We start from the raw sequence: 27,947 nt of genomic DNA, 5'->3' as shown, positions 1-27,947 counted from the left end.
TCCCTCGAGATGCAGTCGTTGGAGCACCAGAAGCTCAACTTGTCTCCTACCTGCATCCCATATGAGCTCTCTTAGGGTATTGTGCAGCTCCCTGAAAAGGACTTAGGGAGGAACAGTGGTAGGGCAGCGAAGAAATAAAATAATGGAGACAGTACCAACATCTTAGAAATCGCCACGCGTCCCCATGAGGACCGTGGTAGGACATCCAGAAGGAAAGTGATTTGCAAACCATGGCTAGTGCTTTATCAGTATAGCCCTCTCTAAGGTCGCTGGTTGCATAGTAGGTTTGGACAGCTAGGTATTCTAATGTAATGTAACAACACTGCAGTTGACAACTTGTGAGGGTCCCCCCGTTCAGGTTCAGGCACCAGGGTCAGTGGATAGAGGCACGACTTAGCCCAGTCCACCCTGAGGCCAGCTACCTCCCCAAATTCCTTCAGTGTCGGGCCAGGAGTGAGCCGACAAATCTTGCAAATACACCAGCCCATCATCCGCATAGAGGGATATAATGTGGTGCCCAAGATATGCCGGTATCCCCCATTGTTGCGCTCGCACCCACAAGCTACAGGCCAAAGGTTCCATGACCAGGGAGAATATCAGTGGTGACAGGGGACACCCCTCTGGGTATCAAAGCTATTGGAGATCGTTAGACCAGTGCGCACCTGCACTGTAGAATTTTTATACAAAGCACAGACATTGGCAAGATAATTAAGTCCCAAACCCTCCAGAGAACTCGGCATATAGACCTAGCGAAGGGTATCAAAAGCCTTCTCAATGTTGTAAAGAAATGGCTCCCTGTTGCAGTTACCCCCCACTTTTTGCCTGATACTGATGCTGACTTGACTGAGAAGTGTGCTGGGACCCTGCTAACCGGGCCCCAGCACCAGTGTTCTTTCACCTAAAATGTACCATTGTATCCACAATTGGCAGACCCTGGCATCCAGATAAGTCCCTTGTAACTGGTACTTCTAGTACCAAGGGCCCTGATGCCAAGGAAGGTCTCTAAGGGCTGCAGCATGTCTTATGCCACCCTGGAGACCTCTCACTCAGCACAGACACACTGCTTGCCAGCTTATGTGTGCTAGTGAGGACAAAACGAGTAAGTCGACATGGCACTCCCCTCAGGGTGCCATGCCAGCCTCTCACTGCCTATGCAGTATAGGTAAGACACCCCTCTAGCAGGCCTTACAGCCCTAAGGCAGGGTGCACTATACCATAGGTGAGGGTACCAGTGCATGAGCATGGTACCCCTACAGTGTCTAAACAAAACCTTAGACATTGTAAGTGCAGGGTAGCCATAAGAGTATATGGTCTGGGAGTTTGTCAAACACGAACTCCACAGCACCATAATGGCTACACTGAAAACTGGGAAGTTTGGTATCAAACTTCTCAGCACAATAAATGCACACTGATGCTAGTGTACATTTTATTGCAAAATACACCCCAGAGGGCACCTTAGAGGTGCCCCCTGAAACTTAACCGACTATCTGTGTAGGCTGACTAGTTCCAGCAGCCTGCCACACTAGAGACATGTTGCTGGCCCCATGGGGAGAGTGCCTTTGTCACTCTGAGGCCAGTAACAAAGCCTGCACTGGGTGGAGATGCTAACACCTCCCCCAGGCAGGAGCTGTGACACCTGGCGGTGAGCCTCCAAGGCTCACCCCTTTGTCACAGCCCAGCAGGGCACTCCAGCTTAGTGGAGTTGCCCGCCCCCTCCGGCCACGGCCCCCACTTTTGGCGGCAAGGCTGGAGGGAACAAAGAAAGCAACAAGGAGGAGTCACTGGCCAGTCAGGACAGCCCCTAAGGTGTCCTGAGCTGAGGTGACTCTAACTTTTAGAAATCCTCCATCTTGCAGATGGAGGATTCCCCCAATAGGGTTAGGATTGTGACCCCCTCCCCTTGGGAGGAGGCACAAAGAGGGTGTACCCACCCTCAGGGCTAGTAGCCATTGGCTACTAACCCCCCAGACCTAAACACGCCCTTAAATTTAGTATTTAAGGGCTACCCTGAACCCTAGAAAATTAGATTCCTGCAACAACAAGAAGAAGGACTGCCCAGCTGAAAACCCCTGCAGAGGAAGACCAGAAGACAACAACTGCCTTGGCTCCAGAAACTCACCGGCCTGTCTCCTGCCTTCCAAAGAACTCTGCTCCAGCGACGCCTTCCAAAGGGACCAGCGACCTCTGAATCCTCTGAGGACTGCCCTGCTTCGACGACGACAAGAAACTCCCGAGGACAGCGGACCTGCTCCAAAAAGACTGCAACTTTGTTTCAAGAAGCAGCTTTAAAGAACCCTGCAATCTCCCCGCAAGAAGCGTGAGACTTGCAACACTGCACCCGGCGACCCCGACTCGGCTGGTGGAGAACCAACACCTCAGGGAGGACCCCCGGACTACTCTACGACTGTGAGTACCAAAACCTGTCCCCCCTGAGCCCCCACAGCGCCGCCTGCAGAGGGAATCCCGAGGCTTCCCCTGACCGCGACTCTCTGAAACCTAAGTCCCGACGCCTGGAAAAGACCCTGCACCCGCAGCCCCCAGGACCTGAAGGACCGGACTTTCACTGCAGAAGTGACCCCCAGGAGTCCCTCTCCCTTGCCCAAGTGGAGGTTTCCCCGAGGAAGCCCCCCCTTGCCTGCCTGCAGCGCTGAAGAGATCCCTTGATCTCTCATTGACTTACATTGCGAACCCGACGCTTGTTCTAACACTGCACCCGGCCGCCCCCGCGCCACTGAGGGTGAAATTTCTGTGTGGGCTTGTGTCCCCCCCGGTGCCCTACAAAACCCCCCTGGTCTGCCCTCCGAAGACGCGGGTACTTACCTGCTGGCAGACTGGAACCGGGGCACCCCCTTCTCTCCATTGAAGCCTATGCGTTTTGGGCACCACTTTGACCTCTGCACCTGACCGGCCCTGAGCTGCTGGTGTGGTAACTTTGGGGTTGCTCTGAACCCCCAACGGTGGGCTACCTTGGACCAAGAACTGAACCCTGTAAGTGTCTTACTTACCTGGTAAAACTAACAAAAACTTATCTCCCCCAGGAACTGTGAAAATTGCACTAAGTGTCCACTTTTAAAGTAGCTATTTGTGAATAACTTGAAAAGTATATATGCAATTGAAATGATTCAAAGTTCCTAATGTACTTACCTGCAATACCTTTCAAACAAGATATTACATGTTAAATTTGAACCTGTGGTTCTTAAAATAAACTAAGAAAATATATTTTTTCTATAACAAAACCTATTGGCTGGATTTGTCTCTGAGTGTGTGTACCTCATTTATTGTCTATGTGTATGTACAACAAATGCTTAACACTACTCCTTGGATAAGCCTACTGCTCGACCACACTACCACAAAATAGAGCATTAGTATTATCTATTTTTACCACTATTTTACCTCTAAGGGGAACCCTTGGACTCTGTGCATGCTATTCCTTACTTTGAAATAGCACATACAGAGCCAACTTCCTACAAATGTCCAATAACACCACGGCTTGGCCTTGAGCATTGGGTGGGGTAATATCCACTATACGCAGTATCCTACGAATATTCATGGACGTACTGCATCCGGAAGTAAACCTGGACTGATCCTTGTGCACTAGCACTCCAATGACGGGAAATAACCTGTTGGCTAACACCTTCCCCAGTACCTTATAAATTTTAAAAGAGATAAAGGGCGGTTAGAATGAACATCTAGAGAGTCGCGACCAGGCTTGAAAAGGGCCACAATTAACGCCTCCTGAAGAGATTGTGGCAGCTGTCCCAGTTGCCTGGCTTCATTAAAGATCTCCAAGAGTTTTGGAGTGAGGGGCGTGCTAAAAGCGGCGTTTATTTTCAATCGGGAGCACATCCGTTCCCGGGGTTTCGTTTCTTGCAATCTGGGCTATGGTAGTCTGAATCCCCTCCAATTGAAGCAGTGCTTCCAAGTCAGCCTGTTGCAGTAACTTCAAACAGGGCAGCGGTAGAGCTTGTAAAAAACATTGTATACAAGTATGAGAGGGAGCGTTCACTATCATATAGAGGGAGTGATAATCCTCCATAAAAGCGGCATTAATGGCACCTGAGTATTTACCACTGTGCCATCAGTCAGTTGGATGGCATCTATCAGTGGCCGATGTTGATCCTCCTGCAGCAGTCAAGCTAACAGTCTGCCCAATCGGTCCCCTTCTGCATGTAAGAGGGCAAGGTGACTCTTGTAGTCACGTTTCCCTAATCATGACTCGGATTCCATGTGCTCCTTATGCAGTGAACTAAATCGGACTAACATGCAGGTTGTTGGGCCACCTCAGTTTCGAGCACGCACATCTCATGTTCTAGGGTAAGCAAATCCTTGCTTTAAAAAAAAAAACAGATCCCTGATTTCACCGCCATGCAGTGTGCTCGCACTACCACTTTTGTAGCCATCCCATCCCACTCCAGTGTTGTAGTTGGGGTAGTGTCTTTGTTCAGATCGAAACAATTGGTAATCTATGTTGTTGGGGCTTCTCTAAAGTGGAGGGGGTCTAACAAAGCCTTTGTTTGGAGTCTCCAGGTGGGTCTTCTGTGTGATGGTTTCTCCACTCCCCCACCCCCCCTTCTCCCCTTCGAACGTTACCACAACAAAGACCAGTGATCATCAGTGCGCACTCCAGGTATTCCGTCCCTGTAATCTGCCCGCCCAGTGAGCCGCTACAGAGGACAAGGTCCAGTCTAGTATGTATGCAGGCTTAAACACTATGCAAGCGATTGCAAGCCATCAATTCCTTAAACTGTTGTGATCTGCGAACACAGCTACACAATTAAAATATACCTCCCACTTCCCTGGTGCCTGTGAATCACAAAGGAGTGCTGGAGTTAGGGTGTCGAAGAATGCCAACTGATTCAAGTGGGGGGGCATAAAGTGGCCTTCCAGAATCACGAATCTGTCCTCCTCATTCCTTTAAAAGACTACAACGAACTGAACCCTGGGGCTATCCATACCAACACCCACTCGCGTAGGTCAAGAATATGGTGCCATATACCTGCCCGCTCCTCTTCGCACATGTTGTCTATAACTACCTTTGTGTGTGATGTCCCTTGTGGTATTGCGATGTTTGTGATGATATTTAAGATAGGCATCCATATTAAATCGCTTGGCAGGGCTGGCCAAGCCTCCCGCATTTCATATTAAATTGAGGGACAGTGTCATTTTTTGGAGTGCCCGTGTGTTACTGTGCAATGCAAGAGGCACCAACCGTTCCTTCACATCACTTCAGCATGGCCACAGTGAGGGGAGCAACCTGCAGCCACCCCTTATGCGTTAGCAATCCGTGTCCATCAGTGCCCACCCTCCAAAGTGTGTGCAGATGATTCCACGTACAGCACAAGAAGAGGAAAAGAAAAAGAGAGAAATTACATAACAGCCCCAACCCCTCCGATGCCAGTAAGACTCTGTGTCCCCGGCCAACATTACTCAAACAGATACCAACAACAATAACAGAAAAATGAACCATAGAACAAATCAGGTCCGTATCGGAAGCCCTTATGGGCATGGCTCACACTGGACTGAAGTTCTACGGTTGTGTGGCCCGCCATGGTTCTCGTATCGTTGGGCTCGGGCCCAACAGGAGCAACAATCATCTCACGATGAGTCATGTAGCTGGCTCCAGTCATTGGCTTGAAGTAAGAGTCCAAGAGACCCTCACAAGATATCATCCACTAGTCCTTTTCCTCTGAATTATTCCCCGAGCTGCCTGTCTCTGAGTTTGTCTCTGAGCTTGTGTCTGATTCTGGTCTTGTTGCAGCGCCTCAAAAGGGTTCTTGCCAAGATGTAAATCCTCCACCACTGTGGCGCCTGCTCAGTAACAACCTGCTCTAAGGTAGGGCAATTTCCATTCCTCTTCAGTCTCTTCCTTCAGGGTCGGGATGTCAGCCACTCTAGGCGATTGATCACCGCTAGTATTCTTCATTAATCCTGTGGTATGGAGCCAAGTCCACACATCCTCAGGTGATGGAAAAAAATGAGTGGAGCTGCCAAGAGTTACCTTACGTTTTGCTTGAAAGAGCAGTGCATATTTCACAGACAGTTCTCATAACCGCTGCTTAAGTATGGTATAAGAATTAGGTTGTTGTTGCATCTACGCTATGAAGCCCGGGTAAGCTATTATGTCACTTTCAAACCTCCAAGGGCCCTTTGATCGAAATAATTGCAATATCAAATCTCTGTCCCTATAATTCAAGAAACGGGTGATGACAGGTCCTGGGCGAGCTCCTGGTGGTAGTGGTCTACCCCATATATGATGTATCCGGTCCACAGAAAAGAATTCCAGTACTTCACCAGCACCGTTTTCATCAACGTGTCTTCCAAAAGTAGTTCCACGTTTGGTCCTTTTTGAGCATTCGGGAAAACCAAGAGTGCGCATTGTTTCAACATGAGCGTTGCTCTGCATCTTCCACCCGTCAGTTAAGGGAGATTACCTCTGTCTACTGGTCTCTCAATGAGGGACTGGAGGTTTTGCAGCATAGGCTGCATGGATGTCCGGGAAGACTCCGGTTTGTCTTCTCTGACTGCTAGCTTTTGATGATCTGCGCGGCGCAGCTTGATTTGAAGGGATGCTTCATCAATCTTGGTTTCCAGCGTGGTTTTTGTGTTGAGAATTACCTGGAGCACCTTCTCGAATTAGGAGTGTCTGCGAAGAGTGGCATCTAAATGAGTCATTGCACCCAGACTCTGATCAGGGGGAATCGTCGGGTTTGTGTTACACACATGGACCGGGCCTGACCCTTAGCATTCTTACCATCATGTCTCCCTCATTGTCAAGAGTATGAGGATGGCTATGGTCCTTACTCAAGGTTCTCAGCAGCCCTCAAAAGAGTCCCTAGGCCTCTCAATGAGCACTACTCAATGGCAAGGCAAAGGGGACTACCATGTCCTTTATTGGGGCTTGGATCAGCAATGTGGGCACCTCCTAGAAGTGAGAGGCTTAGGAAGAAGCAAACCACAGTGGATCGGAGGAGGGCCTGACTGCTCAGAATGAGGATGCAGTCCCAGTAAATTGAGCAGGGCCCCAACAGCAGGCCCACAAAAGTCCCTGGCCCACACCCCACATGTTATTGTCCTCCCTATGCCCACCTATCCGGGGCAAGGCTGCTGCCACACCAATAGCAGGATATTAAACAACTTCATGGGCTTACCTTAGGGTCTCAAAAATTCAGCAGTTCGAAGTGGAGGTAAGACTGGACTGAAGTCACTCCCCCAAGTCTCTGATGACTGTGAGCCTCAGGTAGGTGAGTGATGGACTGGTTGCTGGTGATGCCGTCAGTGTGTAATGTAGGTTTCTTTAATAGTGGGAGGGTCTGATGTGTCACCAGGACTTCTGGGAAGATGTCTTGAGTGAGGGAGGCATTGACAGTGATGAGTAGAAGCGAGAGCTTCCCCATAGAGAGAGAGAGAGAGAGAGAGAGGTTTGTTGAAGACCTGAGGGACATCTACGTAGGAAGTGGCTTTGAGGCAGTTGAGTATGTCTGCAAAATTTGTGAGAGACAAGATTTTGAACTATTATTATTGTGGGATTCTACTAGAAGGGGTGGGCATAGGAGGAGAAGCCGGTTTAGTGTTCTTAATGTGCTGTCAAATCTTTATTTTGTATTGGAAAAGAGGTTATTGGCAGTGCATGTGTCTGTGTAGTTTAGAATATGTGGGTCATTTAGGAGGGGTCAATGCAGTGTTTGATTGTCTTGAAATGTGTTGTGCTTCTTTTGATTTCATTGCTGGTGTTGATGTAGTCCATAGCTTTGGCTGATGTGATGATACATTTCTGTATCATGAGGCCATTAGGAGTTCTGTTTTTCTTCCATTTTCCTTTCCTGTCTGCAGTTGGAGCACTTAAGGTGAGCGAGGACTTTACAATACTAAACTGGACTGAGTTTCCAGTGTTCATGCCCCAGTGCTGTATATGAACACTAAATTCTTGCAATCTATGCAAAATTACATAAATTCATCCTAAATAACACAAAATGAAGGAAAAAAAGCAGAGGCCAGTTAAATGCATTTGCAGTGGACTCTCCGCAACCCCACCCTCTCAGTATTCACCTACGAAGTAAGACAGCAGTTATTACGGTATGCATAAGTGAATAGTCTTTCTTCCCACCCAGATAAAGAAAGCTCTCCCCTTGACCGACATACAGGTCCAGGTTAAATCCAGGTGGGAATAGAGGGCCTTCACTCTTTGTCCCCTGTCGTAGCATATACCTGACATACTTACATATAAATTTAGAAAAACGTTTTTCAAAGTAGCTTTAGAGAGAGATCTTGAACTTGCCTCATTTTCAACTTTCCTTTCCGTACCTTGGGTTGGGTGTAGAATTAATTGACTGTGGGGTAGGTAACTGCTGCTCCAGTGTCATGTGATGATTTTGTCCCAGAGGTATCTGATAGTTCCCACTTTCTACCTTTGTCTACTCAAATCCACCTTTGCAGTGACTACATTTTCTGCTTGAGACCCTGGCGTGCCCATGACAGTAGGGATGAGAGCGATTACTGTAGGATTCTGGGATACAAATAATGCATTGGTGTGGCTTACAGTTTAGTTTGACATAAGATGTAAGAAATTAGAATGGTGGGGGAGACGAGAAGAATTTGAGTGACATTGGCTGGAATAGCCTTTTCTGTAGTAACATCAGTTGAATATGTACCAGGAAGTAGTCTAGCTAGAAAGTGAAGTGAAAAGAAAAAGGAGTTTATGGAGGGTAGTCTCATTGCCAAGTACAACAAATTAAAAGGACACAAGTTGCAGGTGGCTACTAAAATTAATTCTAGATGTTCCTATTATCAAGTGGGAAAAAATCCAAGCTTGAAGCCAGACAAAAGTGTTGAGGGATGGTAACAAGGAGCTGAGTTATAACATCCTAAAGTATCCTAGGCCAGTGGTTCCCAACCTTTTCACTTCTGTGGACCCCCATTTTATCAATACTGGAGCCCGGGGACCCCCACTGAATCATTATTGGAACCGGGGGACCCCCACTGAGTCAATACTGATAGATGGGACCTAATATTATTACATTTTTTAAGCAGCCGCGGACCCCCTGATGAGGCTTTGCGGACCCCCAGGGGTCCCCGGCCCACAGGTTGGGAACCACTGCCCTAGGCAACTGGTGTGAGTAGAATAGAAAAGATTGTCAAGGAAGTAGCTTCAGCCAACAAAGACCCTTGAACACTATGTGGAAATGTTCAACAGCTTCAGGAGGACAAGGTAAACAATATTAAGAGGAATGGACAGTAGCAAAGGACACAACCCCCTTTACAGATAGCAATGAATGTCTCTTTGAGTGGTGAATTATCCAAAGGCCCGTTTTGCTGTGAACGTATTGCTAGGCTGCAATATGTTTACAGCATAATAGGCCTTAAGGTTTGGTGGGCAAGACATTAATCTACCTATCATAGCATAACTGCACTTGAGTAGACCTTCTGTGTTTGTCTGCAAGACGTCATTAGGTTTTGCATTATTAACATTTATATAACATTTAGAAGGTACTATGTTTTTGTTAACTGTCATTATCTACATTTTTAGACTCCTGTGCAAATAAAAGAATTTGGTGCAGTGACCAAAGTAGATTTCTCACCTGTTGCTCCATACAACTATGCTGTGACAGCTTCAACAAGAGTAAGTTGAAAAGGTGATATTATTTAGATTTGGTTTCTGCTGGACAATAGGGTAACCCTGCTTTTCTTGGTTCAGGTTCATATATATGGCCCATATTCTCAGGAGCCCATCAAAACGTTCTCACGCTTCAAAGACACTGCATATTGTGGCACATACAGGCGTGATGGCCAGTTGCTTGTGGCTGGTAGCGAAGATGGCATTGTTCGGCTCTTCGACATGAGTGGAAAAGCAGCACTACGACAATTTGACGGACATTCAAAGTAAGAAAGTCTTTTCTATTGATCCTTTAATTATTACTTTTTTTCTTGTTTGTTTTTCAATTACAGTGTGTGCTATGCCTTAAGTTCATTTGTTTGTGTTAGCCATTCACTATTGCATGAACTATCCATTATTTTTCAACTCTTGCCATTAGAGCCTATCTTGTACTTAAAAAAAAAAAAAAAAATGAGATTTTATTTTTTGTTTTTTTAAATATTTCTGGTGTTCTCTGTAAGACAAACCTCCTTCAGTTGATATGTAATAGCATAATCTTTGTTTTTTGACAACACTAATCCACCCTGTCCCGCTAAGATTTTTATTACATCTCTTTAACTTTGATGGTTAAAAGTTATGCATTTCACAACGGCAAGTACGTTAGCACACTCTTTTCTACTGATGTCCTAATATGAGCAGCATACCGCCTCTAATCAAATATACATTCTACCTTCTAAATCAGAATGTTGTCCAACCCTTTTTCAATAGTTATATCACTTGTTAGTAATGCAAGTCTATGCTGGTCTTTCGTCCCATTTTACTTTGCTGATTAGAATGTGTTTTGAGTGGAGGAAGCAATGCGTGGTAGAGCTGCATCCAGTACGAGCTTTAGAGAAAGAGTAAAGTGCTAATAAAACAAGCATTCGCAATGTAATAGGTCTTGCATTTTCTTGAGTTAGAGCTATGGGGCATTGTAAATGCAGAATTGAACGTTTCTTGCCACATAAATTGGTCACCCCTGCCTCATAATTTAATCTTTTCCTGCCATTTTTTGGTGATCACTGGCAGCCTCCGACATCAGAAATAACAAGCCCTTGAGGAGAGACGAGAAGATGACTGCATTACCTTCAGTGGTGAACAGGAATTGGAAAATAAGGCTGAAAAAAAAGTCTTGCAAGTGTTTTTGTTGTTCATTTCAACAGAGTTCTTGTAGGAAGTTGGCTCTGTATGCACTATTTCAAAGTAAGGAATAGTATGCACAGAGTCCAAGGGTTCCCCTTAGAGGTAAGATAGTGGCAAAAAGAGATAATACTAATGCTCTATTTTGTGGTAGTGTGGTCGAGCAGTAGGCTTATCAAAGGAGTAGTGTTAAGCATTTGTTGTACATACACACAGGCAATAAATGAGGAACACACACTGAGACAATTCCAGGCCAATAGGTTTTTGTATAGAAAAATATCTTTTCCCCTGTGGGGAGTGCCATGTCGACTTAGTCATTTTCTCCCCACCAGCACACACAAGCTGGCAAGCAGTGTGTCTGTGCTGAGTGAGGGGTCCCTAGGGTGGCATAAGATATGCTACAGCCCCTAGAGACCTTCCCTGGCATCAGGGCCCTTGGTACCAGGGGTACCAGTTACAAGGGACTTACCTGGGTGCCAGGGTTGTGCCATGTGGAGACAACGGTACATTTTAGGTGAAAGAACACTGGTGCTGGGGCCTGGTCAGCAGGGTCTCAGCACACTTCTCAGTCAAGTCAGCATCAGTATCAGGCAAAAAGTGGGGGGTAACTGCAACAGGGAGCCATTTCTTTACACGCGGGTACTTACCTGCTGGCAGACTGGAACCGGGGCACCCCCTTCTCCATTGAAGCCTATGCGTTTTGGGCACCACTTTGAACTCTGCACCTGACCGGCCCTGAGCTGCTGGTGTGGTAACTTTGGGGTTGCTCTGAACCCCCAACAGTGGGCTACCTTGGACCCGAACATGAACCCCATAGGTGGTTTACTTACCTACAAAAACTAACAAATACTTACCTCCCCCAGGAACTGTTGAAAATTGCACTGTCTAGTTTTAAAATAGCTATATGTGTTTTATTTGTATATATGCTATTGTGATTATTCAACGTTCCTAAAGTACTTACCTGCAATACCTTTCATGCAAAGTATTACATGTAGAATTTGAACCTGTGGTTCTTAAAATAAACTAAGAAAATATATTTTTCTATACAAAAACCTATTGGCCTGGAATTGTCTTTGAGTGTGTGTTCCACATTTATTGCTTCTGTGTGTACAACAAATGCTTAACACTACTCCTTTGATAAGCCTACTGCTCGACCACACTACCACAAAATAGAGCATTAGTATTATCTCTTTTTGCCACTATCTTACCTCTAAGGGGAACCCTTGGACTCTGTGCATACTATTCCTTACTTTGAAATAGTGCATACAGAGCCAACTTCCTACATTTCTTCGGAGGGCAGACCAGGGGGGTTTTGCAGGGCACCGGAGGGGACACAAGTTGGCACAGAAAGTACACCCTCAGCAGCACGGGGCGGCCGGGTGCAGTGTGCAAACACACGTCGGTTTTGTAATTGAAATCAATGGGAGACCAAGGGGTCTCTTCAGCGATGCAGGCAAGGGGGGGGCTCGTCGGGGTAGCCACCACCTGGGCAAGGGAGAGGGCCTCCTGGGGGTCACTCCTGCACTGGAGTTCCGATCCTTCAGGTCCTGGGGGCTGCGGCTGCAGGGTCCTTTCCAGGCGTCGGGATCTGAGAGTCAGGCAGTCGCGGTCAGGGGGAGCCTCGGGATTCCCTCTGCAGGCGTCGCTGTGGGGGCTCAGGGGGGACAACTTTGGTTACTCACAGTCTCTGAGTCGCCGGAGGGTCCTCCCTGAAGTGTTGTGTCTCCACCAGTCGAGTCGGGGTCGCCGGGTGCAGGGTTGCAAGTCTCACGCTTCTGGCGGGAAACGCTGCTGTCTTTAAGTTGCTTCTTTGGAAACAAAGTTGCGGTCTTGGGTGAACAGGGCCGCTGTTCTCTGGAGTTTCTTGGTCCTTTTAGAGCAGGGCAGTCCTCTGAGGATTCAGAGGTCGCTGGTCCTGGTGAAAGCGTTGCTGGAGCAGTTTTTTTCCGAAGGGGGGAGACAGGCCGGTAGAGCTCGGGCCAAGGCAGTTGGTGTCTCCATCTTCTCTGCAGGGTTTTTCAGCTCAGCAGTCCTCTTCTTCTTAGGTTGCAGGAATCTGAGTTCCTTGGTTCCGGGGAGCCCTTAAATACTAAATTTAAGGTCGTGTTTAGGTCTGGGGGGTTAGTAGCCAATGGCTACTGTCCTTGAGGGTGGCTACACCCTCTATGTGCCTCCTCCCTGAGGGGTGGGGGGCTCATCCCTAATCCTATTGGGGGAATCCTCCATCTGCAAGATGGAGGATTTCTAAAAGTCAGAGTCACCTCAGCTCAGGACACCTTAGGGGCTGTCCTGACTGGCCAGTGACTCCTCCTTGTTTTTCTCATTATCTCTCCTGGACTTGCTGCCAAACGTGGGGGCTGTGTCCAGGGGGCGGGCATCTCCACTAGCTGGAGTGCCCTGGGGCATTGTAACACGAAGCCTGAGCCTTTGAGGCTCACTGCTAGGTGTTAAAGTTCCTGCAGGGGGAGGTGTGAAGCACCTCCACCCAGAGCAGGCTTTTGTTTTTGTCCCCAGAGAGCACAAAGGCTCTCACCGCATGGGGTCAGAAACTCGTCTCTCAGCAGCAGGCTGGCACAGACCAGTCAGTCCTGCACTGAACAATTGGGTAAAATACAGGGGGTATCTCTAAGATGCCCTCTGTGTGCATTTTTTAATAAATCCAACACTGGCATCAGTGTGGGTTTATTATTCTGAGAAGTTTGATACCAAACTTCCCAGTATTCAGTGTATCCATTATGGAGCTGTGGAGTTCGTTTTTGACAGACTCCCAGACCATATATTCTTTATACTTTGCACTTACAATGTCAAAGGTTTTGCTTAGACACTGTAGGGGCATAGTGCTCATGCACCTATGCTCTCACCTGTGGTATAGTGCACCCTGCCTTAGGGCTGTAAGGCCTGCTAGAGGGGTGACTTACCTATGCCATAGGCAGTGTGAGGTTGGCATGGCACGCTGAGGAGAGGGCCATGTCGACTTAGTCATTTTCTCCCCACCAGCACCCACAAGCTGGTAAGCAGTGTGTCTGTGCTGAGTGAGGGGTCCCTAGGGTGGCATAAGACATGCTGCAGCCCTTAGAGACCTTCCCTGGTATCAGGGCCCTTGGTACCAGGGGTACCAGTTACAAGGGACTTACCTAGGTGCCAGGGTTGTGCCAATTGTGCAAACAATGGTACATTTTAGGTGAAAGAACACTGGTGCTGGGGCCTGGTTAGCAGGGTCCCAGCACACTTCTCAGTCAAGTCAGCATCAGTATCAAGCAAAAAGTGGGGGGTAACTGCAACAGGGAGCCATTTCTTTACAGTTCTAATGAAGTTAACAATAGCAGAGCAGTCCGAGAAGATTTATGGCCCCAATAAAGGAGATAAGCAATGCCCTGTGTGCGGATGTCAGTGAGGGCTATGACAGTGAGGGCTAGCAGGAGCGGGCCCTGGAAAGGGAGACTCCGGATGAGAGGCTCTGCACATTTCACATCATTGCTTCCATGTTTAGCTACATTCTACTAGAAAGGACATATTTTGGCTTTCCTGAGCAGTGAGCTAAACATTTAGACACTGGGTGTTTCTTTTGTGAAATAAGCTTATTTTAATGTTACATAAACACGCACAAAAACAAGCTTATTTCAAGATTAAATCAATGCGCGCTGGGCTGTACTGAAAGAACATTAATCAGCAGAAGCTGGACAGTGGTAAAATTACATTAAAAAAATTAGGTCTAGTAGCTACCCTTTATTAAAGATTTAATGGTGAAGCAAATGTTGCGGGAGCCAGAGGCAAACTAGGACAGTACTGGAATAAGGCCAAAACAAATGTCAGCAACATGGGAGGAGGTGGGAGGAATGGAATACTGCAATAAAATGTAGGCTGCCACCAACTTAAAACACCCACAGTGAGAAGACAGCAACAAATAAAGAAACCAAAGTTGAATAATACAATAGTTGGTCACTGCTCTGAAACAGAAAAAGGAGGGAGACAAAGGCATAACTGACCACTAGTGAGGAATAATTTTTAAAGGACACTGCAACCAACAAATGGAATCGCTTTAAGCCATAAGTAGTATACCAAAAGTATGCATGAGGTTGAACGCTTACACTCGACCTACAAAAGGATTGGACAAGGTGCCACCCTGTCTTCAATATGATAAAAGAAAGGTAAATGGATATTGTTGACATGAATACAGTTGTATGGGTGCTAATGCTGGTCACTTGTACAACTCTTGTGTGTGCCTTTTATATTTAATGCTGTCTGCTCATGGCTTGTCTGCCTTTTCCCACCAGTCCTCTTGTATTTTACTGTTGTCTTTTCCAATCCTGTTTATTCCTATAAAGATAGTTTTGCACAGAAGCTATCTAGTCTAGTTCAGAGGATCATTGAATAAATGTTGTATCTTGTGTTAATTAAAGAAGTATATGTGTAGCTTTCTTTTAAAAGTACCTATAATTGTGTCTACATGAAAATTTGTGTTTACCAAACGTTCTTGTTCCCAAGTGATGTAGGGTGCCTGAAAAGGTGCACAAATGTTTTTATGTATTCTTCAATCGATTTCTTGACATGTTTTCTTTTTCAGAGCTGTGCATGTTGTAGACTTCACTTCGGATAAATATAGAGTCCTCTCTGGATCTGATGATTACACTTGTAAGTTGTGGGATATTCCAAACTCAGTAAACCTTGTGTCCTACAAGGAACACACAGACTATATCCGGTGTGGCTGTACGAGCAAGCTGAATGCAGATCTATTTGTGACCGGTAAGTTGGCGAAACGTTCTTTCCTCCATTGTTAAAATAGATAGGTTAGACACACAGATTTTTATTTATTGACTGTTGTCTTGATTGTGCAGTGACCTAAGCACCCCTGGCATCTGTGCTGTCATTTGTAGTGCAATACAGTAATGTCTGAAATTTAGACATACATGTGTGACATGACTGCAAAACCTGTTTATCCTTCAAAATTGCAGATGGTTACTGAAGGATCTCTAGAAGTTAACAGTGAGAAATTATGAAGTGAGAAATGTGTGTTATGTATAGTATGAAGACTCACCCAAGCACTGTGATACATTGGGTGTGACATAGGGAGGGGAAGTCCTTTCAGAAATCAGTTTTGAGGTAAAGTATTCTTACGTATAAGCCCATGATGAGGTGTGTAATTAAACCAGAAAGATATTAAAAGCCCACTGTGGTACTGGGTATTTGTTACCTTTACATTTTAGACCATTCCTTTGGCTCTATGTAAGAGGTGAGAAATAACTGTTTTACATTATGTTTTCGAAATATTGTTCAAAGGTTTAGTACATATCAGTATTGAAGTATTAGAGAATGGTGTGCACAGTTGGCCATTCAAGAGTGCGCATGCTTCTATGTCAGCAGTTGCCATGAATGTTGATCATGTGAAATGCCATAACAAAAATGACTGCCTTAGAATAGTGGTATTGTGGACAAAATCAGGAGTGTGTGGTGGGGGAAGGGGGTCTTTTTACAGCCCTGGCCTTTAGGTTGTCCAACAGCCAATTATGTTTTCATTACGTTTTGTTGACAATTTCCTGAGTAGTCTTTAGGCAGCAGAATTATGCAAAGCATGTTATTTTATAACTAATGTGAGTCCATAACTAATTTAAAGCTCAAAAAACGAGTGGTAAATGTGATTCACTATGTGGAATTAATAATCGAGGTGTGTGAAGTTGAGAGTTCAGAATTCTCTTGAATGTTCAAGGGATAGCGATGGTGGCATAAGGTGTATGTTCATGTGTTGGCTAAAGTGTGTGTGGTGCTTTTTTTTTCTTTCTCTATTGTTTGCATTCCTATTGATTCATCCCCCCCCCCCCCCCCCCCCCAATAAAAAACATAATCCTCATCAGTGGGGAGGAAATAGTCTGTAGTAGCTAATTTCTCTCACTGTGCCTAATTGCTCATTATTTAGTGTCAGTCATGAGCTCTTTAACTTGAATTTCAGATTAAAAGGGAAAATCCTATGTTGACACTCATAACAGCCTGTTCTAATTCTTTGGCAAGTATTCATTAAAAATCATTGTGAATATTTTTTTCCACTTAGGTTACGTTAACTCATGTAACATTCTTCTGATAGCATGATTTGACCCTAACAAATGCAACCTTTGGTAATTTGGCAGGTTCATACGATCATACTGTGAAAGTATTTGACTCAAGAACTGAAAAAAGTGTCATGACAATGGAGCATGGGCAGCCAGTGGAGAGTGTCCTGCTGTACCCCTCTGGGGGGCTTCTGGTGTCCGCAGGTACAAATTGCAATGCTTGCTTTCTATTTCAAATTACCTCTTTTGGCTTATCTACACATATGAAATGTTGAGACTGTAATTCATTTATAGATATATTCTTCATCTCAGTCTCCCTTTTGTGCCACCTAGCGGTAGGGTAATGGTAATCATTTTTCTCTCATTTTCTTGCCCCTCAACGGCAAACCCTGTATCCTGCAGCAGTGTGCATACTTTAACTACTACGATTGCCAGAAAATAAGGGAGCCCTATGGTTTGACATGCTATCCAGACAAAGACGACTTTAGACATCTCAGCATTCCACTTGCTACAGACTGTTAGCATCTGTCCTGTGTAAGAACCTTCATCGCAGAGTGTCATCCCAGCTCAATGGATCTCTCCCTTCTCAACTTTCAGCACACGTGTGGGGACTGCTTTAAACAGTATGACTTTATGTTGGAGGCCACACTATTTGTCTAAAAGAGACTGCATACTCTTTAAAATCACTGATAATGAAGCTTGCATCCTAAGCAGTTAACATTCACATAGTCTTTCTTTGCTTCAGCATGCTTTCATGTGACTGGCTTCAATAGAGTTCGTAAGGTCACATTATAATTGTGCCTATGCACTGTTGTGAGGGAGATTAATACCCTCAACTGCACAGTCAATTACATTATGTTGTTCATATGACATTTAGTGAGGCAGAACCAAATATGTAATCCTCTCTGTGTCAGAGTGTAGTCAGTAGTTACTAACGGTTGTTTACCACTCGTGTTCCTTTGCTACGAGCGCTGGTGGTCTCGAATTATCAAACCAGTGTACTCCCTTTTGGGTATGTGATATAAGGGCTAACAAGTTAGGCATTTGAACCTTAATTTAGGAGGTGGTTGCTAATTTCAAACTCAAATGCAGCGAGAGGCAGTTATGTAAAATTGCATGTCTTGAATAGTAGGCTCTAAAATTTTATAATATGTTCAATATGGGACCGTGTTGCTTGGGAGCTTGGCCTTTGGGTGTTCTGTACTATTTCTTTCCACCTAGGTAAAGTAGACTGTTTTTAGTGTCATACACAGAGAAATATTGTGTTGTGTTAGATGAGCTATATTTTCCTTGTTATGAGTTTGGGTGCAGCTGCTTGAACAGTCTTTTTGGGGACACCTTCCCCATATTTCCCTGGGATTACCAACTTTTGGATTATCCCAGAATTGGCCTGTCACAGTCAAGATTTTCGATTGGCAGGGACTCTCAGCCTGGAAACATACACCAAAGTTAAAGCTCAGCCAGTTGCAACTGGAATTTAGGGCCATTGGCCAATGAGACTTTAAACTTGGACATCCGTGGACCTGTTAAGAGTTTTGAAGGCCATTTTTAACAGTTCTGCAATTTGAGTAGCTGTGGCCAGTGGGGCACTAATCTATGTCCTGTAGCAGAGATGAAAAAACTTGGGGCCAGATGTACGACCATTTTGTTTTGCGACTCGCAATTTGTGATTTTTTGTTTTTTTTTGTTTGCGTGTCGCAAAACAAAATGTACAACAGTGTCAACCACACTGCTTGCGATTCGCAAATGGGTCTCAAGGGACCTGCCTCATTAATATTCATGAGGCAGGTCGCAAATTGCGAACCATTTATGAATGGCAACAATCACAGTGATGGTGGCCTGCCGGTATCAGCAGACCACCCATGTCTGTAATTGCTGTGTCAATAAAGCAATTGTTTTAACATGCACTCAATTTTCCCTGAACAAAAACGGCATGCATTTAAAAATGAAAAGTTACCTTTTAATTTTTTTTAAAGTAGGCAGGGGTCCGTGGGATCACCGCCTGCTCTGAAAAAATGTTGGTGCCCACATTCATAAAGCGGAAGGGGTCCCTTGGACACCCTTTCCCTTTTGCGAATGAGTTACCACCAGTTTGAAATTGGTGGTAACTGTGATTGTTTTGCGACCACATTTACGGTCACAAAACAATCCTACACGGGCCTGCGACTCGCAATTAGGAAGGGGTGCCTCTGGAACGCCCCTTCCCAATTGCGAGTGACGATCACTATTTTGCAAAACGGTAACATGATACTGACTCGCATAGTACAACCAACAAGGCCATTTTTCAGTTGCAAAAGGTGATTTCATGGAGTTTGCGACTGCAAAATCACGTTGTACATCTGGTCCTTAGTTTGTCCATGGAGCTGAATTTGAAAAGATGCTTCCTTCACTGGGTAACAGCGCAGCTCTTAGTGAAGTGGGTTCAACGCAGTCTGCAATGCATCTTTTTAGTTCTTTGACCTCTCCTGATGCATTTTCATCTTAATGTAATTTGGGGCAACTGGGTTGGAAGGTTCCTCATGGTGCCCAGGAAACTGGAATCCTAGAGAAGTCACTCCCCTAGACATCGCATCAGTTATGTGGCAGAGGCATCGAATGTTGTAGTGTGTTGCTCTCTGAGACACGAAGCCGCAGTGGTCCTAGTGAACAAGCAAACCAAGCATCGGAAGCAGTCTATTTGAGGGAGTGTCAGCGCATGTAGATAATCCCTGAGTTGTAATCGGGATGGCTCCTGGGGGGAGGAGTACAGTTTCTCATAATAACAAGCAAAGGCTTCATTAATGTCTGCCTGGGTCCTCCTTACTTGGCCAGTGCTATCGCGCCCAGCATGGTCCTGGGAGTTTCCGTATGCAACAGCCATGCTAACGTGTGCTCCAGTTTATTGGCATCTACATGTTGCTGGGTCAGGTAAGAATTATAGTCCAGATCGTAAAGGCGTTTCCGCTCCTCCCGGTATTGGTGGCACAAATTTACCAAGAGGGGATGTGCCTCTATGGTTGAGACCACCCATGTTTACGAGGTCCCTATACGTTTCTCCAGTGCTCAAACACTACGTGCAAGTAATGATTTAGCTCTCCATGTTATGGTAATGCAGTGCCCTCTCATAACTAATTTCATGGCATCCCATTAGACCCCACAAGAGCCCACGGAGCCTCTATTATCCTTAAACTATGCAGAGATGTGTATGCCTAATGTATCTTTGTAGGCTGTGTCGGGAGGGGTGCCAGGGTACCCAACACAAGTGAAACGTGACCTTGAGCAGATTATGGTCTGATAGGGTTCTGCCCAAGTACTCTGAGCTCCGAATAAGGGGCCAACAATCAGTAGTGTAGAAGAAATAATCTAGTTGTGTATGATTCTGAGGAGTATTTCTTCTTCCCTGGATGTCTTGAGCACCAGATATCTTGAAGGTGTGACGACCAAGACCATAATCGGAAGTGTTTGGTGGCTTTTATGCCTGGTGTAGTCTGGAGTGGAGGCACTGGGCGATCTAGAGCCGTGTCGTGTATGCAGTTAAAATCGCCTCCCCAAAGCCTGGGGTTTCAGTAACATGGTCATGGACCGTGAGTCAAGAAACGCGTCATGTGCAGTGTTGGGGGCATATATTAAGGTGTTAGTGATGGGACGGCCATCCAGGGTCCCCCCTAGTATGACATACCGACCTTCTTTATCAATTAGGACTTTAATTTTAACAAATGGGACTTCCGGGGCATCCCAGACTAGGGCCCCTTGGACATAGGCTGAATATCCTAACCCGTATATCTGTCTACTCTGCCTGATCACCTTGGCAAGTTCCCCTGTTGTGAGGTGAGTCTCTTGTAGATAAGAGATGTGCCTCTGACTGAGGTAAGCATATATCTTATGCCGCTTGGCGGAGTGGCCATACCGCAGATATTCCAAGTTAGAGCGGTATAGACAGCGGCCATGAGAGCAAGTTACAGATCCCAGGGCATTCCTGGCTCCCATCATTCCCACGCCCCCTCCTGGTTCCCAGCGTCTGAAGCACTAATTCAGCCAGCCAGATCAACAAAAACATTCATACAATTATAAAAAACAACTCTTCGATCCCGGGCCTGATAGCCTTCAGGTGTCATGCCATAACCCGACATTTTAACTGGCATGCAATAAATGCTTGCAACATAGTGTTGTCCATAGATCAAGATATATCTTGAGGCCTGGGAAAATGCGTTTGGGAGTTCTGTGGAGTACACCCTACTTAATAATGGGCATGAGCCATCCAGAGCAGACTCCCCATGAGTGGGGACCCCCGGAGTGATTAGCCATAAGTATGGATACACAGTGTGTGGAGAAAAACAATGAGGAGATGCCCCCATAGTCCTTGACTGTGAAGGTCACAGATCATCAGCAGAGCGTGGAGGTGACCACAGGACCCTTGGAAAGTGTGATTCAGGAAGATTCAGAGGCCCCCTGTATCCGAGCTAGAGTCCGAAGGTAGGTCTATTTGCAGTGGAGCGAAGGATTTCATAGTAAGTTGTGATGCCTCAAGCACCGCTTTAGCTTGTCCTACAGCTACTTGATCGTGAGTGGGCTTGGCTTTGGTGATTCTGCGCTTGCACCGGCGAGGGCGAACTGTTAGCCAAGTGTCATTGTTGGAATTTTTCGGCAGAGACTGTGTCAGACCTTTTGCATGCAGTCAAGTCCACACATCCTCTGGCGTGGCAAATACATGGGCCACCTCACCATCAACCGTGCACAGTTTAGCTGGGAATAAGAATGTATATTTATAGTTCAGTTCCTGGAGCGGTTGCTTGACCTTGCCATAAGAACTTCAAAGCCTCTGCACCTCTGCTGTGAAGTCAGGATATGCCGTGATCAGTGCATCCTCATACTGCCTTGCGCCTTTCGCTTGTAGCTGCTGGAGAACCAAATCACAGTTGCGATAATTGAGAAGTCAGACAATAATAGGACATGTTGGGGCGCCCGAGATGGTGGGGTTTCACAGTTTTCCTATGTGCCCTTTCCATGGGGAAGAACTTAGTTGGTTTACTTGACAGCACATTATTTAACAACCAGTTTTCTATAAAGAGCTCTGCGCTAAGGTCCTCCACCTGTTAAGGGAAGCCCAGTATTATGTCTGGGTCTCCCTTCGGCGTCTTCTGCCTTACGATGTAATGATACCACTCCCGCTTACAGTTGTGTCATCTGTGCTTGAAGGTCTTGCACTGTGAGGCGTATGGAGGTAAGTAAGGATTCCTTTGCGTCCACATAGTGTATCAAGCTGCGGAGATCCGCCCACAGCAGGTTAACATCCATGGAGATTGTGTCAATCCGCCTCTCCAAGGATGTTGTAGTTTCTAAGATAGCTTAGAATTGGGTGAAGTGCGCTTCAATAGTGTTCTCCAGATGGGTCAGGGCCGCTGTAGTGCAGTCTGCCGAGGTGGAGGACGAGGAATCATGTAGAAAGGATTTATTGTTTTAAAGTTTCCCCATCATGGCGGATCAATATGTGATCTATAGCACCCAATTCCGTTGTCACCTTTGGTTACCCTCACAGCAGGAAGTGGCACGGAGCGAGTAGATTATATCTGATACTAGGGCTTCCTGAGCTGTGTAGTATATAGAGCACAGTAGTTTGGATTACACCAAGGAGGTGGCGAGGCAGTTATGAGGGTGGGGCTGATTGTGAACAGTTAGGGTTGTGCGCCCCAGCCCAGAAGCCCCTACTATGGTTTGTGTAATGTTTTAGTTACTGCAGCAGGGTTAGGATTGAACAGGAAACTTGCTGGAGTTATCAGGTGACCTGTTACCGTGAGGGGAAAGGCTTCCATCAATTTTGTGCTATTTGGATATGGGTGCTGTGCAGGCTGTGTAGCGCACGTGGAAGAAGCAAACATGGGTTGCAAAAACTTTATTCTGTCGTTTGTCAGGGATTCTTGTCAAGCTTACTTGAGACCTGTGTGTCAAGCTCACCTGAGATCTATGTGCGAGAGGAAATCACTGCTTCCTCCAGTGTAGATCCACAGTCTTGTCAAAGGGCGCCGTGTGTAGCAGGTGAGCAACCATGAGGGCTATGGGCATTCGCGATCGTGTCTCTGCATATTAACAAGTGCCTCGTGCAGCGATGTATAGGGCCTGTGGGTGCCGGGGATTCCAGTTTACGAGGCAGGACCCCTGCCATTGCAGCCGCGGTGTTCCTAGACAGTCCCCATAGCAAGGCCAGTGGCGTAGGAGACACTAAATTTCTGGGAGGGGGGACAGGGACAACATTGAGGACTTTCAAGTGACCCTATACCAATCGCCCATTGTGTGAAAATGCCTGGGTAAATAATACAATCGCATAGTTTGAAGTGAAATATTGAGAAAGGCATGCATGTAGTCACAGTTTGCAAGTATGCTTTATTGTTATTTACATTCACAAAGTAATTGGACCAAATGCAAAAAAAAAACATGTTTATGAATCTCGCATCTTCATGCACCAAGCAAACAAAGGTGGGACAAAAAAAGGACGAATAAACTAAATGTTCTTGGTGAGATTGCTAAACCTCAACATGCAATTGGCCTAATTAGAAATGAGTATTTCTTGCTGTAGGTATCTGTAATAAAATTATGAACTTGAATTTGAAAAGCCAAATAATTTCTTGCGCTGTTCACTGCGGAGGACAAATTGTTTTGCTATTGTCTGTAGGTCAATTGAGTCCATCATCTCTTTATGTATATTGCATATGGCAACATGATTCAGTCTTTTCTGGGACATAGTTGATTTTAGCCAAGTTTTCAGGCGGCGGATACCACTGAAGCTTCGCTCAGCCTCACAAGAAGATACTGGAATAATTAAAAGAAACTGCAGTAGCTTCTCAACCTGTGAAAAGAAAGCTCTCTGTCTTGGAAGCATTTTTTTGAATATGTCTGCCAGTTCTGGAACTGAAGAGTACTTGAACATACTAGATAATATAGTTAATTGAGCTTTGAGCTGCAAAGGGTCAATTTCTTTGTACTGAGCAATAGAATCCATGCCACTGCCTGTTAAAAGCACCTGTTCAAATGTTTCATATCTTTGGATGCCTTCCTAGTCAAAACGGTGAGTGAGATGAACAGAAACTGTATCCAAAAGTTCAAAGTACTGAGGGCGATAGTAGTCCCCCACGGTTGCAGGATGAAAACTTTCTGCTGCTCCATCATCTATACTTTTAGGGATTCGCCACAGTGATGGCACTTCAAAGGCATTAAGATGGTACTTAGCAGTCATGTGGTTAGTGGAATAGAGTAGACTGTTGAACGACTCATCATTACGAAGCTTCAGTGTGGCACTTTTTGCTACATTCACAGCAGCCAGTAGCCCAGATATAGTTTTCTGGGGGCCTTGCATGGCAATATTCAAACATTCCAGAAGCTGCAGTATTTGGAGAGCAATCTGAAGACCTAGGACAGTTGTTTCTCCCTCTAAAAGTGTGCAAGCAAACCATGAGCAGACACATCACCACTGGACTTGGATGTTGATAATTGTTCTAGGGTTTCCAGAATAGGTTCATTATCCCTTACTTTTTGTATAGCCTTTACACGGACCGTCCAGTGTGTTGGACACAGTGGCTTTATTTTTAACACATTTGTAGGGCCTTTAATGCTGTGCTGGATGAGGTCTGAAAATATTGTACGACATGTCAAAGATTAACCAAACAGATTTCCAAGTTCTTGGACATAAAGCAGTGCATCTTCCATTATGGAACATTAAAGTGCTGCAGCCTGCATAACCAGATTTGTACAATGTGCTCCACAGTGAACAAAAAGAGCAAGAGGTTGTTCTTGGCGTATTAATGCTTGTGCACCATGGTATTTCCCTGCACCAATATATGTTTGTGCTCTCAACTTTGACAGAGAAAGACCATGGTGGCATAAAACATCTTTAACAATTGTAGCAATTGCAGTACCAGTGGTATTAGCAGTCTGATACAGTCCAATAAAATGCTCATGAGGTTACAGATCTTGGTCAGTGTAAGCTTTCTTGTTCCTGACCAGTTATATCCTGTGTGCCATCAACAATTACTGCTTATGGATTGTCAACAATATCCTTACGAATCGGATGCAAAACTGCATGGGATAATAGCTGGAGAACTTTGTTTTGCATGTCTGGGCTGAGATATTCTGCTTGATTTGCTGTAATCCACTGTTTCAAAGACGGTACATCCTCTGCTCGTGCACTAAGAAACTGACGAAAATTCCCATTGCTGTCATCATGACCTCGAAGTGCAAGGCCTTGCTTTGCTAGAAAAGCAATAGTATTAATGATTTTGTTAAGACAAAGCTAGGCTTCTTTATGTTGTTGTTGGATTTGCTGTGATAACTGCTGATTGATTGGCTGGCACCCTCTATAGTGTGCTAATTAGCTCAGTGCATAAGAATGAGCATAACTGCTCTGGTGCTTTTTGAACCTTTCTATGGCCTTCTTCCAGTTGGTATAACCAATGCTTCCTCTGCGTTCTTGGAAAGCTCTGTTAACTTCAGCAACTTAGGTTTTGCACAGTAAAAGCACAGTACTCCTGCCACTCTGTCGCTGTAATGTAGCCAGGGGAAATCCTGGAACCACCTTCCCTGAAAATGCCGAATACGTTTTTTCTTAGTCTCTGACTATTACAATGATTTGAACAGGCATGGTGCTCTCATGCAGTTGGTTTGGTGCTACTGCTTCCAAGTGTTTCCTCATTATCCTGAAGACTGGTTGCTGTTGCAGAAGAACTGTTGCTTGATTCATCTGAGGAAGTGACAACTTCACAAACTGATCCTGGGTACTTACTTGATATTTCTAAACAGGCCACCCTAACTCCATATTGAATTGCAGACTGCAGATCCGGCATATCATTGCAATTAATTGTATTGGTTTCTGAGTTGTCTGAATGTAGGGTCACTTCACTTGGCTGTTTCTTTACAAATAATGTCCTTATGTCCATTCTTTGAAATAAACAGAAATGATAAGTTTGTAGCAGTTGCAATTTGGGAACATACAGATTAATTAACTGCAGTTTAAAAGTTGCAAACAGACTTTTGTGTGTATCCGCACATGTAATTAACATAGGAAGTGTTAGGAGCAAAACCTGCCTCCAGCATAAGGATCCTCTCCCAGTGTTGGGCAACAGTGAGGGGAAGTGATACTAGCATGTGCGAAGGCTTCCTAGAAGGTCTATCCAGCTGCTTTAAAACACCGTTAGGTTTCCACAGCAATTCTACTCTGCAATTTACCTGATTAGAATGTTTCAGCAATACATAAAACACTCCAGCATATACTTAACAGTGGCAGGGAACTTACCTGAAAAAGTTCCATTAGCTGAGGATGACAGATAATACGATCAAGCACTTCCAAAAGTGAAGTATTTTTGTACTTGTGGCAAAAAGAAATCTATTGGGGAACATCATATGACATTGTAAGGCGTTTGATTTTGGTCACAGTAATACAAGTAGTGCTACAGAATTGTTCTGTACACAGCATAAAAAGAGAAAATGCACAAATGATGAGATGCTGAAAAAGGAAGTGCATTATCATAATTTGACAAAAAAGGTATCCAAACAGATTGGGAGAAAAATATACTCAATAGTGCACTTACATATTGGAAGCGGTAGTAGTAGCAGTGGCCCTTTTTACAATTATCTTGATCCACTCACTGACTGTAGGTTGTTGGTCTGGTTGAATGCTGCGTTCTGGTGGCTGGCGGTGCTGTGTTTCCTTCTGCTCAGGGACTCTGGAGACTTACCACCAGGTAATAGTTCAGGTGAGCCGGAGCTGTCTCTTTGGACTTGGAGTTGGAAGAGGTGCTGGTTACTCAAGGGAGGCACAAAGACGGTCCTGCTCAGATATTAAATTGTGGCTTATTTCACATCAAAGAAAACCAACCACTGTTGCATATGCAGTGGGCACAAAGCTATCATTTGCCTTTGGGTGGTGGGAGCCTGAGTGGTGGAGGGGGCACCCAAGGTAAGTATCCTGGAGGGCAGGCGGCCCCCCTGCACAAAATTTGCACCCAAAAGGGTTGCAGGGGGAGCTCTCATTATGGAGGGACCTACCTCAGGGCCACATAGCCAGAGGGGTGGATCCAGGCCAGGAACTCAGCATCGGGCCAGTCATTATCTCCTCCGAAGTCAATGAGGAGACTGCGGATGAGATCGTGAAAGTATGCTTTGTGTCATATTTTTATGTATTTTATATTTTTATGTATTTTAAGATGGGATGCAGTAATGTGGAATTCCTATCACCCGATGCCCGGGACATATTGTTTGGGGTCAAGGGCAACACGTTTTCATATGTATTTGTCCTTGGGACAAGTAGGCCCAAAACCCTGCAGCACAAACCCTTTGGCTGCCAGTTTACAAAGAAGGGAACTGTCTGCAGTGGAGGTAATATTTGTGTCCATATGTTAATGCTGTTCACACTTGTCTTTATGGTTCATTAATGAAAAGCCTTCATTATTATGATGAGCGCTGTAAAAAAACATTTTAAGGTCACACTGCACTAATGGCAGTGGTTCCAGTAAAAAACATAAGTGTACACATGTTTGAAAAGCTTAATAATATGAGGCTAAGTATAATGCTCCCAGAATGCTCTCTGATTATATACAAAATGTTGGCAGAAGCTTGTAAGCAAGAGTGACGATTCTTTGCTTTCAAAATAAAATGTTCAGAAAAAATGCAAGTAGGAAAACAAACGCTTCGCTACAATGAAATTTTAGGTGTTATTTCTTTGAAGCGTCATTCAGTAAAATGTGTTGATGCATGCTAGTATTTAAAACAAAAATATATATATTCCTAATAGAAAATCAGTGTAACAATTTTCACAAAAAATTTGGGAAGCAGGAAAATCAACAAGCACTGGCAAAGCCAACCGATCTGACACTTTTTGTGAGTCTTTTGGTTTTGTCATGCCTTTTGTAACACTTTATTGTTGTAGGAGCTGCCGGGCCCTCACTATTGTAAAAACAGTGGCAAACTGAAAGAAAAAGGGTTTTGGTCTCAAAAAGCATACATTGTCACCAGTGGTGTAACAAAGGCCCTGCAGACCCCTCCAGGAGGCCCTCCTCAGCACCTGCCCTGAGTGAGTCTGGAGGGGGCCCCCTCCTTGTTCTTTGCAGCCGAGCCCCTTCCAGTTTCATCATCCCACTGATTGCCACAGTAGTTCCTGGCACTGAATAAAACTA

The 27,947-nt window shown here is 45.2% G+C and overlaps 1 protein-coding gene across 1 annotated transcript in view; it reads left to right on the top strand.

Annotated features, from left to right (window-relative positions):
• UTP15 (UTP15 small subunit processome component) overlaps window positions 1-27,947 on the top strand; it is a 280,270-nt gene that overhangs the window by 51,087 nt on the left and 201,236 nt on the right. Inside the window, exons 4-7 of the mRNA XM_069224002.1 lie at window positions 9,524-9,616; window positions 9,692-9,876; window positions 15,333-15,511; window positions 16,888-17,013. Of these exons, the coding sequence (XP_069080103.1) occupies window positions 9,524-9,616; window positions 9,692-9,876; window positions 15,333-15,511; window positions 16,888-17,013 (583 nt within the window). The remainder of the gene's footprint in view (window positions 1-9,523; window positions 9,617-9,691; window positions 9,877-15,332; window positions 15,512-16,887; window positions 17,014-27,947) is intronic.

Source organism: Pleurodeles waltl, chromosome 1_1 (assembly GCF_031143425.1).
Source record: "Pleurodeles waltl isolate 20211129_DDA chromosome 1_1, aPleWal1.hap1.20221129, whole genome shotgun sequence".
Taxonomy (NCBI): domain Eukaryota; kingdom Metazoa; phylum Chordata; class Amphibia; order Caudata; family Salamandridae; genus Pleurodeles; species Pleurodeles waltl.
This window is presented reverse-complemented; position numbering and strand designations above follow the sequence as displayed.